This window comes from Stegostoma tigrinum, chromosome 2 (assembly GCF_030684315.1).
Source record: "Stegostoma tigrinum isolate sSteTig4 chromosome 2, sSteTig4.hap1, whole genome shotgun sequence".
Classification (NCBI taxonomy): Eukaryota; Metazoa; Chordata; class Chondrichthyes; order Orectolobiformes; family Stegostomatidae; genus Stegostoma; species Stegostoma tigrinum.
The window spans coordinates 22,630,376-22,642,469 of NC_081355.1; the positions used below are offsets into that span (position 1 = coordinate 22,630,376).

A 12,094-nucleotide genomic window follows, 5' to 3' on the forward strand; every position below is an offset into this window, starting at 1 on the left:
GGAATCATAAGGAAATGTATGCCAATCATCAATCAACCTTCATCAGGTCAGAATCGACTGGATAAAAATAAGGCACAGACTTTTTGCTGATCCATCAACTCTTTAAGTCACATATGCTAAAACCACAGATGGCAATCTTACTTGATCAGCATGGGCAGTCTTTGAACTTTCCAATCTGTATAGCTCTATAACCACACACTTGTTTGTATACTTCTATAGGTTTCAAACATATTCTTAATAGATCCACTGAAGGCGATGTTTGAGTGCCTGTTCCTCATTTGAGATAAGAGCATCCAGCAACTGAAAATCAGTGTGCCCAGTATAGGGTTGAGGAGTTGGTAGGCCTTCAGCCACCCAAGGCATGAATTGGCTGAAATAGCCAAGAGGCTGCCTAACTATTTTCTCTATTCTCTCCTTGGATGTGGAGATAGCTGACTGGCCGGTACTTATTGCCCATCCCTGGTTGCCCTTGAGAATGTGATGATGAGCTGTCTTCAAGAACTGTTGCTGCCCAAATGTTGTAGTAGACCTCCAATGCTGGCAGGGAGGGAATTCTAGGATTTTGAGCCAACAATGGCAATATATTTCCAATTCATTTAGTGAGTGGCTTGGAGGGGATCTTACAAGTCATGGTGTTCCCATGTATCCTTATCAATCCATACGGAAGTGGTCATGGGTTTGGAAGGCGCTGTCTGAAGTCCTGGGGTGAATTTCTGCAGTGCATCTTGTAGATAGTACACACTGCTGTGAATGAATGTCAATGGGGGAGGAGTGGATGCTTGTGGATATAGTGCTAATCAAACACTGCTTTGCCCTGGATGGCCTCAAGCTTCTTGAGTGTACTTGGAGCTGCACCCATCCAGGCAACAGGGGAGTATTCAAACAAACCCATGACTTGTGGCTTGGGGATGGTTGACAGGCTTTGGGGAGTCAGGATGTGAGTTACTCGCTGCAGTATTCCTAGCCTTTGATCTTCTCTTGTAGCCACTGTATTTATATGGCAGGTCCAGGTGAGTTTCTGGCCAATGGTAACTCCCAGGATGACAGTAGTGGGGATTTAGTGATGGTAACACCATTGAATGTCATGGGCTGGTGGTTCATTTGTCTCCTATTGGGGATGGTCATTGACTGGTATTTGTGTGGCTCAAATATTACTTGCCACTTGTCACCCATATGTAGGTATTGTCCAGACGTTGCATTTGAACATGGACTGCTTCAGTATCTGAGGATTTGCGAATGGTGCTGAACATTGTCCATTCATTGGCAATGATTCTGAAAGTATGATGGAGGGATAGCCACTGGTGAAGCATCTGAAAATGGTTTGGTCCAGGGCACTACCCTAAGGAACTCTAGTAGGGATGCCCTGGAGCTGAGAATATTATCTCCAGCAACCACAACCATCTTCCTCTGTGCCAGTTATTATTGTAACCATTTGAGAATTTGCCCCGATACTCTTTGATTCCAGTTTTGCTCGGGCTCCTTCATATCACATTCAGTTAAATGTGGCCTTGATATCAAGGGCTGTCACTCTAACCTCACCCTCTGGAATTCAATGCAACTACACAAACAGTGTTGCTTCACAGGTTGCAGGACTGGAATTTTGAGCAGGCGATCGGTATGTTATTCTCCAAGCATACACCTTAAAAGGACTAGTAAATAGCAGAACACTTAGCAGTATTATCATCCAGAGGGATTTAGGTACACATGTCCACAGATCCCTGAAATTGGCAACCCAAGTGGATAAGGTAGTCAAGAAGGTGCATGGCAAGCTTGCCTTCTTTAATTAGGGCATAGAGTATAAACATTCACTAGTAATGTTGCAACAATGTAGAACTGTAGTTTGGTAACATTTGGAAAATTGCTTGTAGTTGCTCCCAGAAGGATGTGTAGGCTTTGGAGAGTTTATCAAGAAGTTTACCAGGATATTGTCTGATCTGGACAGTATTAGTTATGAGTTTGGACAAATTTGGCTCGTTTTCACTTGAACATCAGAAGCTGTGGAGCGACCTGATAGAAGTTTAAAAAATTATGACAGGCAAGGATAGAGTGAATATTTGGAGTATTTTTTTCCCAGGATAGAAATGTCAATTACAAGGAGATATAGGTTTCAGGTAAAAGGGGAAAGCTTAAAGGAGAAGGAAGTTTTTCACACAGAGGATGATAAGTGCCTGGAATGCGCTTCCTGAGAAAGTGGTAGAATCAGATACAACAGTAACATTTAAGAGGAATTTTAACAGAAATGAGAATAGGTAAGGAAGAGAGAGATACGGACTGCATAGATGCGAAAGACGAGGCCAAATTTAAAAAGGCGTTATATGCAAACACAGGTTGGTTGGCTGCCGGGCCTGTTCCTGTGCTGGTTTTTGTTCTTTGTTTATCACTCAATAAACTCAAGAAATGTTTCATTCCTTTTTTGGTAAATCATTCATCTGGAGGCCTTTATGTTCTTATTGGTCCTCCTGCTCATACTATTATGTTTTTCCTGAATCAAAGCTCAAGATGACTTCTGTAACATTATCACACAGTGGTTAAACTACAAGACAGTTCTGTTTTGCTTTTTTGGATCCCACAACTTTATAGTAGTATATCAATGATGTTTACCAAAACAGCTCAAGCTTTAAAGTAATGCCAAACAATGGATGGAACAATTGATGTGACCCCAATAAAACTTGCATAAATATGTAATATTTGTACCTTTTTCTCTCAGATTTTTGCTTGTTTTTTTAAAGCTCTCCTTGGTGCCATCTAAGCCATCTGTAAATATAAGCAAGACCTGCAAAAGATCAAGTTGAAATATATTTATTGTGAATAATTTACTCTTCCAATAACACATTTAATGCAAACTATTTAATGCTATGAGGGGCAGGTATTGTCTGATAATTTTCAAATATATAGCAGAAACCTGAACCTAACTGATCTCATGTGTTGGATGGAAGAATGGTATTTTGACCCACAAGGACAGAACAGGGCAGTAGGTGTTCTAAAATTAGAATTTTGCACTTACCACTTAGTTCCACCCAAACCTTCAGTCCAGCCAAGTGACAGAATCATGTTGGAGCCTCACTAAATCAGACAAATTAAAGTGTTATGATGCGACTGATAATTTAAAGGAAAGATGGAAAAATAGATTTGCACTAGAGCACACTGTTTCTATGTGTTGCCTTCTGTGAGTGTTTAGACAAGGGGTTCTCAAAGGACCTTTCTCCCACCATAGCAACTTCACCCCACTGAACAGTGCAGTGTGTGAAAGTTGACTTATTTGCTGCTCACACAGAACCAACAAGCTGCAGCCATCTGCCATTCTCTCATGATAGTTAACTCCATCCCTGCTGTGTTATAAGTAGGAAAATGCAAGTGAGTTGGTTTATGACTCTGTTGTTTCTTACTTATTAGCCAGCTGATGTTATATGCTCCCATTCACTGCTCATTTTTTTTATTGTAATGTGTCAAGCCTTAAGTTGGAGTGAATAAAAGTAAATGCAGTTTCATGTGCTTCACATGTTCTCCATAATTATCAAGCTATTTTCTAACAATATTTCGATAAAATCTCACAAGGCCTTGGGGTAGATACAATGGTAGTACTGGATAAGGCAGATTTGAGAGTGAAGCCTGACTGACAAAACATATTTATCTTTGCAATTTTCTTTAACCATGGGGGTCAGTCACTGATGATGATTATAAGAGGCTGCCAAAAGAACTCCAAAAGTTACACATATGTGGAAAAGACACAAACTATTTTACACTGCATAAGAACCATTTGAATTGGTATTATCGGAAGTATAATAAATAATGATTCAATACTTTCACCCTTAACAACAAGCTGAAAGATAATCCCATTTCAGTGAAATATCACACTGTTTCCATAACAAAGTAACCTGGTCAGAGATCACAGTATATTTGATTTCTTTCTGGTATATTTCTACATTCATTTCTTTAATTAATGTTACTTCATGAGACCCTTAAACAAAGAGTCAATATAGCTCACTTAGACTTTCACATGCATTACTTAGTGCATCCAACAGCCTTGTAGGATATATTCTTCTCTAATACCATATGGTCTTTTGTTTCCTGAGCTTGCTCATATGAACTTCTAAGACTTCTAAATCTTTTCTTCTGTAGTCACTGCTTTAGTGAACGTTAAACTACACTGCTGCTCTTATGGGCATTTTCTTGCTTTGAATGACCTGCTTCTCTCTCTGAAAAAAAAACTACACATTCTCTAATTTGGATGCTTCTTGCTTCCTCAAAGACCTTTCCTCTGTCTCTCTCTTACTGTGTCAGGGGACACCTTGTCCATAGCTCCGTTTCTGGTACTTTTCTAAAGCACTAAACTATTCACCTCAAAGGTATTATTTTGTTAATGACAGCTTCATTTAAGTACATGTAAATGAATTTTTAGACCATCTAATATCACACTCAATAAAAATGGAACTAATTAATATTTCTTTTGAAAATGTATAATATAGAAATGCATACTAAAAATATACCACTATATGTGGTCGATTTCGCTTTGAAAGCCAAGTTTTCAAGATAATGCCAATATTATAAAAATTCTGACTGAGTAGCACCAAAAGATTTCTTGTAGATGGATGCCTACCTTTGCCTTTGAATTTGTTTCAACAAATTTGTTCCCGAGTACCTCCAATGTCTCAAGATCTAAATCAATTTTGGCTGCTGCTTGGATTGATGTGAGGTATTGAATTATTTCAGCACTATAGTTTTCAAATTTTGTTTCAAAGATAACTTGGCCGGTATTACTTCTTGCGTAAAATGCCACTCTGATCTCTGGCTGAACACCAGACATACAACTGATATTACTTGCAGATGTGATTCCCTGTACAAGTTCCTTCAGCTTTAGTTGCAATTGTTGTTGACCATTAAATATGTTCTGTGATCCAAACCACTCAGGGAAATCAAATCCAACAGCAATGTCGACAATGCACTCTGCAGGTAACATAGTGTGAAAACAATCAGAAGTCACATTATTACCTTCATTTCATATCTAACCAGTTTAAATACTTCTAAAAACATGCTACTTTTAAAAAGAATCCTCAAATACCCTAAGTTGTTTGTAAGTATTCATACTGCTTGAGATATTCATCACTCATTACATATATACTATTAAGATCACTTATTTTTAAAAGGTATAAATAATGAGAATATATGTCTGTGTGCTACAAGGTAGGAATCTCATGTTTGTAATTTATCTCCTTTTTGAATGAATAATAATCATTCAGTAATGTTTATCTGCTACCTTTCAGACATTCAGACAGACAAACAGAGCTTAGTGACAGAAAATACACCATTTGAAGGAGGGCTTCAACGACTGTATCTTCATTTCTAAGCTGATAAGCAGCTTAGTGTAATTGTGAGCCTAAGAAATTCAGGCTATATTCACTACCACCAAACTTTTTGCTGTTGTTAGTCTAAGTCACAAATACCTTGGGAGGAATGACACCCACACAAAGTCTTTGGCAGAAGGTGGGCTCAATATTGATGAAGGACAGAGGTTTATTGCATATCATTCAATATTACTAGATTACATTACATGTGAAATCCCTCAAGTGGGAAGTAATAACCCAGTGGGATTCTCACTTGACTATTCAGCTGGTAAGAATTTTATGGACCAGGGTTTGAATACTGAAGGTTATTTTGCTGCAAAGCATGACATGCTTTCTTACCAAAGTTGTTGCATTAATTGCCCAATGTATCCCAATGGCTCTGCTCACATCTGATTGCCATTCCACTTTACCATGCATGTTTTTGCAACAACTCATCACTCAGTGGGTAACCACTCGAAGAAGGACATCCACTGCACCTGCACCATCTTTGAAAGGCCGTTATGTACCAGGACAAGCATTGCCATTCTGATGAGCACTGTCCATCACATGGCAGAGGTGGAACACAGCAAAGTAGGGGAAGACAGTACCGTGATTCTCTATGAGGTCTTAGTAAATAGGGTTTGCGCAAAGGAGAGGACTCATCTTCCTGGAGGAACAGCAGAGAACATTGCACCACAAAATCCCTTCAATTTTGACCCCTGTCACCTCTAGGGTGAGAAGACCCTCTCTAATTATGAGCCATCCAGAAAGCACCCAAGAGTTGCCTTCAAAGCTCCAGAACCAATCAGCTGAAATACCAAAGCTATGGAACAAGGAAGTACACTAAGATGCAGTGGAATTAGAGGAAGTAGAAAATGTATTGAGGGCACTTTAGCAACTGTGTTGATACTGGCTTGGAAATGACTCTCATCTCACGTATAAATGCTTGTGCGTCAAGCATACAGCTTTATGATAAATCCAGCCAGACAGTTTGCAATAGAAACAGCTGGATGTTTATATGATGCAATATTGTGTTGACAGCTTGTAAAAGCAACTCAAGCTTGTTGAATTTATTAGAAAATTAAGCCTCAAAATGCAATTACTGGAATGAAACTAGAAGGCAGAAATAAGTACAGCAAAAGTCCTTAAACATGCAAAATTAACTTTAGATTCAAGTTGTAGTCATAAACCATCTGGGACTCAGCCTGAGATAACAGTGTGTAGACCTGGATGAACACAGCAGGCCAAGCAGCATCAGAGGAGCAGGAAGGCCGACATTTCGGGCATAGACCCTTCTTCAGGCTCAGACCAACTTTACTTCAGCTGAAATCGAATCATTTTGAGTTTACACTAGATTACTTTCACCATGAGGCCTACCGAATTCTCTCCAGCCGCATCTTGCCAAACCCGCTTCATTAATTACCAATCCCACTCTATGGTATCTCTCCCATTCAATTCCAGCTCCATCTTACCATACATCAAGAACTCTCCACTCAGTGAATATTCACTGAAAGACCAGCATCCCTGGCACATATTTAAAATGTCACTGCGTACTCAGATGGAGATTGACATTCTGAAGAAGCCCTGCCTGGGAATGGCAGAGAAGGGCAAGATGGTATCGCGATTCCACCAGACACAATCAGAGGTCACTACTCTTGCCCCCAGCCAACAGCACACCTGTCTGCAGTGAAGTGCTCACCAGATTGTGGTCCCACATTTTGTAGCCTTAGCATTCCCATCTAGGTGTCAGTATCGGAACTGTGCATGAGGCAGCCTTGACAATGCTGCTGTTGACCTCAGATGTCAGGGAGGTGACTTCTGTGGGAACTAGCAGTTTCACTGTGGAGGTAGTGGACATATTGGTGGATACTAGCACAGCATGAGGGAGAGGATCAATGGACAGTTGTTAGATATGGTGTGCAATGAGCAGCATTGACAGTGATGTTACTATCAATGGAATGATGAGTGGTGTTTATTCAGTTGGTTGGACATGGATGTTGGCTGAGATCAAAGATGCCACTGGCCTCTGGCACCTAGAGGATTGCCAGAGAACAGGCGCCTGCTCTGTTCCTGGCAGGAGAGAACCCCTGCTGTTGACAATGAGGAACTTCATCCACAAGCACACAGAAGAGCAGTAGCAGTAGCACCAGAGAGGCTTCTGGAACACAATGGCCCTCATTGGCCAGAAGTTGCAGCAGTGCAGAGAGTAATTGATAGTTGTCATGGAGAGCTAGGTCCAGTGCCCTCACAGTCTACTGACTACGTGCACACACATGCCTGCTCTCCAGTGCCATTAATTGGTCCAGAGGATTGAAACCATGATGTCAAGGTTACTCGGAATCTGGCACACACTCCAAGTAGCCCTCCCTCAGTGAGGCAGAACAGTGCCTGAAGGCATCTAATCAGAGCACTCATCCCCCTCAGACATTTCCCCTCAGGACACTCCAGAGATGGTCATGCCTCCGCCTTCATCCTCTCTCCCTTCCCCTTCTGACCCTTCGAGGTCTGCGCTGAGGAATGTCCACTTGCAGGCGCTGATTCTGAACCATCCACACAAGTGATATTCGCCGACCCCCCTGGGGGTCCAAGGCCAGCAGACTGTACTACCTGCTTGGTTTTTATGCTGACTTTTCTCGATGTCTAGCTTGTTAGGTGCATTTGGTGGAAAAGGAAGCTAAATATTAATGAGGCAGTTAGCCCATTAACAAGTAATAATCCCTCTTTACCGGTAGCTCACCACTGTCTCATGAGAAACCTGTCCTAGTTAAAGCTATAACTATCAGAGGTGATGATGTGTGTACCTTACCCAGCCTTGTGGCTGGCTGAATTTTTAAAGATAAGTGGGTTGAATGGTAGATGTCCTTTTAAATTGAGAACTTTGATAGCGTGAAATAATTATGTAAGAAATAGTTCTGTGATATATACGCAACCAAATTAAGCCAGCTCGTTGGAGATTTTGAAATAATTTCCCTATTCTTCTGGTTAGTAAGAAATTGAATTGGCATGTCACTAAATAGATTACACTTCCTGCAGTATCATCCAATGATAATTGATGGTTTGTAACTAACTGGAAGACCACATTTGAGCTCAGACAGATTGAAACCAGATTGTTCCTGCAGCCTCACTACTATAGAGTCATACAGCATGGAAACAGAATCTTTGGCCCAAACAGTCCATGCCAATCATAATCCCAAACTAAATTCGTCACATTTGCCTGTGCTTGGCCTGTATCCTTCCAAATATTCCTTATTCATGTACATATCCTTTAGATATTGTAACTGTATCTGTATCCACTATTTTCTCTGTAATTTCATTCCATGCACAAGCTACGCTGTGTAAACAAGTTGCCTCTCATGCCTTTTCAAAATCTTTCTCCTCTCAATTTATATAGATGCCCCCTAGTTTTCAAATCCCCAACCCTAGGGAAAAAAACATATGCTATTCGCCTTATTGATATCCTTCATGATTTTATAAACCTCTGTATGGTCACTCCTGACCTCCTGCGCTCTGGTGAAAAATGTCCCACTCTATCCAGTCTTTCCTTATAACTCAAACCTTCAAGTCCAGCAATATTCTGGTAAATCTTTTCTGGACCCTCTCCAACCTAATAATAACAGAGCAACAAGAACTGGACACAGTACTCCAGGAGATGCCTCACCAATGACCTGTACAACGTCAACATGGAAATATATCGGGGTAGTGTAGAGGCATAGTAAAATTTACTCATCCAGTGAAAATATCAGGGGAACAGTTAAAGTGGAGAGGATGGGTTATTCATGGTGCCGACCTGAATTGTGATTTCAAATTGTTGGATTTTTCAGGCATATGAGGTACCGATGTGAGTCAACCTGGAGCCTCACACAATTAGAGGAATTACCTCTTGACCAGGAAGTCTAGAGTGTACCTAATTTGTATACCCCATCAGCAGAAATATATTCAGAACGGAGAAGAAATTCCAAAGGTTGCAAACTTCCCTTTGTTTGAGCAGGCAAAACAGAGATCCTGATGAAATTACCCTCTTGGGCAGATTATTTAGTAAGGAAACCCTTACAGAATCATTGCAAATAAGGCGCAAGATACAAACTGAAATATTGATTTCATGTCTTTCTTGGCAATTGTCTCTGCCTCTGCTGAAAGTGTTTATACTTTGGGAAAAGATGCTGTGACTGCCTTCATAGTAGACAATACAAATTACATAACAAAAATAGGGGATAATCGAAAGGCTAATAAGTTTAGAACAATTTGTATCAATGGAGAAAATATACCAGGGAAAGTTAAGGAGGTATAAAGCCAACAAATGCCCAGGAATTTTACAACCTGCCCTTCCCAAGGAGATATTAACAAAGATACTGAATACACTAGTTACATTCTTCCAAAATTCAGTGAATTCTAGAAATCACAGCAGATTGAAATTTGGGAAATGTAACATTGCTATTCAAGAAAGGAGTGGAGGGAGACCTATAGGCCAACTAGCCTTCCATCAATTATCAAAAAGGCAGGAATATACTTTTTAGGAAGTATTAACAATGCACTTAGTATGATCAGAAAATGTCAATGTGTGTTTACAAAAGGCAAATTATGTCAAACAAACTTATTAGGCTTTTTGAAGTTATAATGAGTCGGATATTTGAAAGGAAGCAATAAATATAATATGCTTGGAATTTCAGGAAATAAATGATAAGCTGTAAAGTGTTTAAATAAGGTTGACCAGGTGAATTTCATTTAAAATGAGTTCCCTGATTGGGGTTGATACCATAGGGCCAATCAGGGAACCCAGGCTGACAGATAGAAACATGAATCTCTGGAATTCTCCTAACTCCAGGGAGCATCTCTGAGCTGGCGTGTCAGAGTCCATGGACTGTGAATGTGTAAATACAGGGGTGACTTGGTGACAGGATACTGGCTTCTATGGAGTTATTTAATTGGTGACAAGAGAAAACAGTACACCCCTGTAGAAAATGTGCTTGCAATAGCCGTGTTTGAGTTGGGGATGAGCATTTCTTGCATCATGCCATTATTTGGGAAGTTTGACTCATTCAATTCTACTGTTGAAGACAGGGTCCAGCATGTGGAAAGAATGCATTATTTTTCCCAGGCAAATGACATTGGAGCAGATAAAAAGCAATGAGTAATTTTTTCTGACAGCTTGCGGACCTGCAGCAGTTTTAGTTCTTAGGAGCCTAACTTTCTCTGAGGCACAAGATACTAAAACCTTTCAAAAGTTGATGGATTCAGTTAATGAAAATGATGGCACCAAGCCTCCTTTAATTCTGAGATGCTATTAGTTTTATTTGGCAGTTTGAGAACCAGGGGAATCCATATTGGGAGTTTTGACGTGTTTAAGGCAACTGGAAGAGGCATGTGATTTTGGGTTAATGCTGAATGAGGTACGAAGAGACTCTTCCGAATATAGGATTTTTGATGTAACCAAGCAAAAGCCCAATTGGACTTCAAATAGGCACTACTATTGGTTTTGCCATCGAAAATGTGGTAAATGGAGCATGTGGGCTACAGGGCATCGCAATGGAAGTGGAAACCCTCACCTGTCCAACTGTCAATGCTGGTGAGATAGTGCAGCCCATGCCTGGGTCTTTCGGAACCAGAGTTTTTCAAGTTTATCCTCTTGCACTGCAAGTCAGCAGCTCACTATCAGGCACTGGGATTGAGCTACACAGCAACATGATGACAAGCAAAGGTACACAGAAGATGCACCCTAGATGAACATGATAAATCATGCTCGGAAAGTACTACATGCTTTGATTCTAAATTATGTTTGGAGTTTGATTTTATGTGGTTTGTTACTTTTGTATTGTGGCCAGCTGTGATGGTGGGTAGAAGTGGGGAAGTGAGGTATGGGTCCCAGTGAAATGGGGGTTGTAGCGTTGTTACTGAATCGCAGTTTGACAAGTTGCTCATAAAAATCTAGTTTGGCCCCTGGATGACAGAAAAATACCTGTCAGATCTTGATATATGATGCAAATAATTGTATCAGGCTTGGAATGTGCTTTAATATATACCATTTTTAGAGCTAATATTACTTTATTTGCACATCTGCAGAAGAAGCTGCAGAAAGATTTAGACAGTTTAGGAGAGTGGTCCAGGAAATGGCTGATGAAATTCAATGTGAGTAAATGTGAGGTTTTGCACTTTGGAAAAAAGAATACAGGCATGGACTATTTTCTAAATGGTGAGAAAATTTGCAAATCAGAAGTGCAAAGGGATCTGACAGTGCTAGTCCAGGATTCTCTAAAGGTTAACTTGCAGGTAGAGTCCGTAATTAAGAAAGCGAATGTAATGTTGTTGTTTATCTCAAGACGGTTGGAATATAAAAGCAGCGATGTGCTTCTGAGGCCTTATAAGGCTCTAGTTAGGCCCCATTTAGAATACTGTGTCCAATTTTGGGGCCCACACCTCAGGAAGGACATACAAGCCCTGGAGCATGCCCAGTGGAGATTCTCACGGATGATCCCTGGAATGGTAGGTTTAACGTATGATGAATGGCTAAGGATCCTGGGATTGTACTCGTTAGAGTTTAGAAGGTTGAGGGGAGAGCTAATAGAAACTTACAAGATAATGTATGGTTTAGAAGGGGTGGACGCTAGGAAGTTGTTTCCGTTAGGCGGGGAGACTAGGACCCGTAGGCACAGCCTTAAATTTAGAGGGGGTAAATTTAAAACTGAAATGAGACGACATTTCTTCAGCCAGAGAGTGGTGGGCTTGTGGAATTCATTGCTGCTGAGTGCAGTGGAGGCCAGGACGTTGGATGCCTTCAA

General features: G+C 40.6%; 1 protein-coding gene across 2 annotated transcripts in view; it reads right to left on the reverse strand.

Annotated features, from left to right (window-relative positions):
- Positions 1-12,094, reverse strand: part of LOC125462503 (collagen alpha-3(VI) chain-like) — a 146,759-nt gene that overhangs the window by 106,618 nt on the left and 28,047 nt on the right. For both annotated transcript variants that reach the window (XM_048552613.2, XM_048552623.2), the window contains 2 exons: positions 4,598-4,944; positions 2,695-2,773 (listed from right to left, as the gene is read on the reverse strand). In XM_048552613.2, coding sequence (XP_048408570.1) covers positions 2,695-2,773; positions 4,598-4,944 — 426 coding nt within the window. The remainder of the gene's footprint in view (positions 1-2,694; positions 2,774-4,597; positions 4,945-12,094) is intronic.